The 5,397-nt window shown below is 37.6% G+C and overlaps 1 protein-coding gene across 3 annotated transcripts in view; it reads left to right on the forward strand.

Moving 5' to 3' along the window:
- Positions 1–3,640, forward strand: part of LOC118339768 (dipeptidyl peptidase 4-like) — an 18,765-nt gene extending 15,125 nt beyond the window's left edge. For all 3 annotated transcript variants that reach the window (XM_035677486.1, XM_035677487.1, XM_035677488.1), the window contains 10 exons: positions 77–124; positions 212–310; positions 882–951; positions 1,054–1,248; positions 1,509–1,563; positions 1,718–1,817; positions 1,916–1,974; positions 2,083–2,155; positions 2,832–2,905; positions 3,088–3,640. In XM_035677486.1, coding sequence (XP_035533379.1) covers positions 77–124; positions 212–310; positions 882–951; positions 1,054–1,248; positions 1,509–1,563; positions 1,718–1,817; positions 1,916–1,974; positions 2,083–2,155; positions 2,832–2,905; positions 3,088–3,180 — 866 coding nt within the window. In that variant the 3' untranslated portion in view covers positions 3,181–3,640. The remainder of the gene's footprint in view (positions 1–76; positions 125–211; positions 311–881; positions 952–1,053; positions 1,249–1,508; positions 1,564–1,717; positions 1,818–1,915; positions 1,975–2,082; positions 2,156–2,831; positions 2,906–3,087) is intronic.
- The last annotated feature ends 1,757 nt before the right edge of the window (positions 3,641–5,397 follow it).

The following is a 5,397-nucleotide window of genomic DNA, read 5'->3' on the forward strand; positions in this document are numbered from 1 at the left end:
ATATAGATATATAGATATGTATGTAGAAGTATGTACTATATTAGAAAATGCATAATATTGTCATTTTTATGCAAAGGTCCTGGCATTCCTTACCATTCTCTCATCGATAACCAGAATGATAAAGGTAATCCACAAATGTGTAATTAAGTCTTAAATAATATCAAGGATGAGGAAATGTTATAATAAATGTTCTATATTTCTGCATTTCTAGAGATGAAAGTTTTGGAGGACAATAAGGGCTTTAATAGCCTCATATCTGACATCGCAATGCCCACCATGAGTCGAGATTTCATTGAACTTTACGGACACAGTAAGTTAATTCAGCTTGACGGTTTATATTTAACCAGTGGTGGAAAGTAACTAAACACATTTACACATTTTAGGTATTTGTACATAGTTGAGTATTTTCACTCTGTTATTTCATGATTATGTTGTAAATATAATACATTGTTGAAGATTAAACCAGTGGATTACAACCTTTTGATTTGTGGCTCTCGTCTAGTTGTGGAATAGTTATACATTTAGGGATATATGCTTATTCACGTATTTGCTGAGCGTTAGATGAAAAGATGTTATACACTAAATATGAAGCCTCTACCTCTAAAATTCCACAACTTGTTTGCATAAAAACAACAAAACATAATTCGGTCTTCGGTCTGTACAAATTACAACAAACCCTTATTTGTGTAATTGTTTAAAAAAGTTTATCTATTCCTTTTGACTGTTTGAGTCCCAAAGAGGTAAAATGATCCAATATTTCCCAGAAACTGAAGATTGGAGACAAAAGACTAATATAAATGTAGCACAACTTTGTTTTTTCTTATTTCCCCTTGCTCATCTAAAGACCCCTAAGATTTATCTTCTTTATCTATTTTTGACAGAACTCTGGTACCAGATGTTTTTGCCTCCAGGATTTGATGATTCCAAGAAGTACCCTTTACTAATAGATGTGTAAGGATTTATCAAAAAAAGCAAATAAAATCCTAAAAGTGTAGTAATTATTTTCAAAAGAGGGGAAAATAAACTGATGGTGAATGTTACCCAACCTTCCAGGTATGCCGGCCCCTGCAGTCAGAAAGCAGACTTCATCTACAGGGTGAGCTGGTCCACCTACCTGGCCAGCACTGAGAAAATCATCGTCGCCAGCTTTGACGGAAGAGGAAGCGGTTACCAGGGCGACAAGTTAATGCATGCAATCTACAAACGTCTGGGAACCTATGAGGTGGAAGATCAGATAACAGCAGCCAGGTAAGGAAAGCGAGAAAGCAGTTTGGACAAGTCAGTGCATCTCCCACTCAAACAAACAGCTTCGCCTACTCCGTTTCCCAGGAAAAGCTTGATAAAACTGGATTCGACTTGTTTCTGTGGTTGGAATGCTCCCAGGTGTACACAGACAGGAAATGTCACGAGCATCACCGAGTGACAATGTTGATCTCTTGTCCAGTTTACATACCTTGAATTTACTATTTTCAACTGAGATCTTCTTCTTCTGTTTTTTTATATTGTAGGGAATTCATTAAAATGGGCTACGTTGACAAAGACAGAATTGCTATTTGGGGCTGGGTAAGTTGTTAAAGATGCATGTGGTATTCCAGAGCTCAGAGGGCAATAAATGGCTCTGAAAATAAGTTAATGTTTGACCCTCCTGTCCGTGTGATTTGTCTTTACTTAAAGGGGTTAAAATGCTTTTCAGTAATGAGCTGTTTCTCTTTCACAGTCTTACGGTGGGTATGTGACGTCAATGGCATTGGGATCTGGAAGTGGAGTTTTTAAATGTGGAATGGCGGTCGCTCCAGTCTCCAAATGGGACTATTATGGTATTTTTTTCAGTCTTTTTAAGCAAGCAATGTTAATAACCTTTTTACAGGTGTTTTTAAAGACACACAATATCTTCAAATATATCTGCCTGTTCCAGATTCAATCTACACAGAGCGTTACATGCTGGAGCCCTCACAGAATTCAAAATTCTACGCTGTAAGTTTCACACTGATCAGAATAAAGTCTCATCTCTTGTATCTCGTTATTAGTTTTATTATTATTGTCTGTGTTCACCAATAAACTAAATGATCTGGTTGTTTGCAGAACTCAACAGTAACTGGCAGGGCCAAGAATTTCCATTCAGTGCAGTATCTTCTGGTTCATGGAACAGCTGACGGTGAGTTATGCAGGGCCTTTATTTATTAATTTGATATTTTTCTGCATTTATATTTTATCCAGTAATTTCCCTCTGTGCCAACCCATTAACAAGCAACCCTGCTTTGTGCAGAAGCCTGAAAATGAGACTAAAACAGTTGTTCTTGAACCCTTTTATTCTGGATACGCCATAGAATCAGAGTTGGTCTAATTGATACCGAATCAGGTCAAACGTGGTTTACATTTTTCTTTTATTCATCTAAATTGTGTGTCATGGTTGAGTGAGGATTCAACCAGATGCTGCCTTAAAAGGGTAACAGACCCCATCATATGGCTATAATCTCTCTCATTGTGTAGCTGTCCTGCCAGGCTAGCTGTTTCCACTTTTCGATAATCTCACTGTCAACTGCTTCATATTTACCATACAAACATGAGAATGGTATCTGTTCTTCCCATCTAACTCTCAGCTAGAAGACAAATAAGTGTGTGCTTTAAATCTCAACAAAGACACTCGCAGTGTCAGAGAAATATTTATGATATTTTTGACCTATTGACCTTTTTTAGTCTGGCTTCACCATCAGATCAAGACTTTGTGTCTGTGGTATTTAGGAAAAATAATGGTTCAAATTGTGTTTAACCTTCAGGCCAAAATAAGCAGATTGCATTAAAAGAAATGGAATTATTTTGTCGTTTTCCAGACAATGTGCATTTCCAGCAGGCAGCTGAGATCTCTGAAGCTCTGGTGGATGAGCAGGTGGACTTTGAGGCGATGGTGAGTTATCCAAAGTGAAATCACTGGAAGACTTCATGCTTTAAGAATTTATATCTAGAAGTTATTATACAGAGAAAAGATTAGATCTCACTGGAGAGATGTGTAAACAAATCCACCCTGTGTTGAATATTGTGGCTTAGTGTCCGTAAATATTAATAAATTTTTTTGACTTCTTCCCTCAGTGGTACACAGACAAGGATCATGGGCTCGGCGGGGCGGCCTATCCACACGTCTACACCCACATGACTCACTTCCTCCAGAGGTGCTTTGCATGAAGTCCCCTGGATCACCAAGATCTCTTTTCACTGCCTCATGGGAATGCAAGAAAAATCAATTTCTGGGGATAAAGATTTCAATTGTAAATGCAGGTTTGATTATTAGTGCTCCAAATATCAGGAAAATGTCTTTAATGTCATTCTTTGTCTGTGAAGTGTTGACTTGCATATATTCAGTCAGAAAAAACTACTTCTCTGGAAATTATAACAATTTTACTTGTAAGATGTCTACATTAAAAATGGGTCATTACTTGACATCGATGTAGTAATGTGAATATTGAAAATGATCCGTCAAACTGTAACTGTACTACTTGGACATTTAGAGTTTTTACAATATTGTATTAAATCATGCACAGAAATATAATGTGCCACTGTGATTTTATACAGTTTTAGTAAATTTATGAGATTGTTTGATGTTTTGTAAAATAATAAATAAATGAGTAATAACTGTTTTAAGGGGATAATATGATTATGGCCTTTATTGTTGAGTTTTCTGACATAACTAACACTGCTAACATCAGTATGCTACCACACCCACAATATATATATTTTTAGCATCCACACCATCTGTGTTTGATAATTAGTAATAAAAGTGTTGGCAGGAATTTGGTGGGAGAAAAAGTAGCAAAATAACCAAATTGTTGGACAAAATACAAGAAGATATTACACTTCATGCTGAGAGAAACATGAATCTCTGTATCCAGTTTAATAGTAATCCATCAGTAGAGGGTGACATTTCAATCAAAACCTTTAAATTAACCTCATGGTAGCACTACAGTAAAACTCAGGGATCACCAAAATCAATGGGATTTTTTGTGTGTGTGTGTGTGTGTGTGTGAAATGTCTTGATGACAATCAGATGAATTGCCATGAGATTTGGTACAGATATCCTTTAGGGCCTGAAGGATAATGATTCCCCTGACTTTTCAACTTGCAGGACCAGCAGGTCAGAGGTTTAATTTATCCAGTGAAATATGATGTCTCTGGTTTTGAGTAAAATATCCCAACAACTACTGGATGAATTGCCAGGAACAGGACCACCACATATTCATGTTCCCTTCAAAATAAAATTGCAATAACTCCGGTCATCCTTTAACCTTTCATCAGGTCAGATGCCTGTAAAACTACTTTCCCATCAGCATCAGCTGTACTTTGTGTTTAATGCTGTTTAACAAATGCTAATGCTAGTTAACACTCAACTAAGATGGTTAACATTGTAGAAATTATTTATAAAAAATCAGTATGTTTGCATTATCATAATATAAAGGGGCCGCTGCCAAAGCACAACCTCACAGAGTTTCTAGCATTGCTGTACACTCTAAAGGAAAAAGGTTCAATTATGTACTTTTCAACACATTAAAGGTCCAGTGTGTAACAACAGGATCTATTGGCAGAAATGGAATATAATCCATAAGTCGCCTCCCATGGAGTCTGCTAAACCAAACACTGACTGTAGATCGGGCCTTTGGCGTTGTAGTTTCTCCTACGCGCTTCACAGCCCGTTCTCATCCCCGGGTCGTCAGACTCCAGCAGTGTTCAGTTAGTTGCAATCAGCAACTTCACCATTAGATGCCACTAAATCCTACACACTGGTCCTTTAAATACATGGGGCCTGTATGTGAGAGTCATATAGCAATACATGTATTTATTTTAAAGAGCATCAATCTTTATTGAACAATGTCCCTCATAAAATGGAGATAACTTCCACTGATGCAAGAAAAAGAGTCAATATTTCCGATCTTTGAAATTTGATCGGAAAGAATCCACAAATACTGACTTACCTTCCAGATAGGTATCGCTTCCCATCATGATGACACAGTAGCACATTAAAGCATCTTCTCTACTTTCTGTTTAACAGGATGAGCTGCGGTTGTTTGATCTTAACACCTAAGTACCAGCTGGCATCACGCATGAATAGCATCTTTCCTTTCTGAACAAATGCTCGGCTTGTTGATTCGGCCGATGTGACGGGGCCCGTGTCTAATGGGTTGAGAGTAACAGGTTGACCTGGCAGAGTGGTAAAATTGGTCCACCTGGGCAGACCCATCCTCTTCCTCCTGTTACAGTATATAAGACCACAAAGTAAGAGACGAGGGCTAGACACAGACACCAGGAACAAGCAGAGGAACTAACAGCACCGTTCTTTGGAAGGAAAGAAGAAAAGGTGAGTTTTGATTTCTTGTAATGGTGAAACCACTTTACCTTTAGCTTTCTGAT

The sequence above is a fragment of the Morone saxatilis genome, unplaced genomic scaffold, assembly GCF_004916995.1.
Source record: "Morone saxatilis isolate NCDOM2014 unplaced genomic scaffold, NCSU_SB_2.0 Contig6, whole genome shotgun sequence".
NCBI classification, from domain to species: domain Eukaryota; kingdom Metazoa; phylum Chordata; class Actinopteri; family Moronidae; genus Morone; species Morone saxatilis.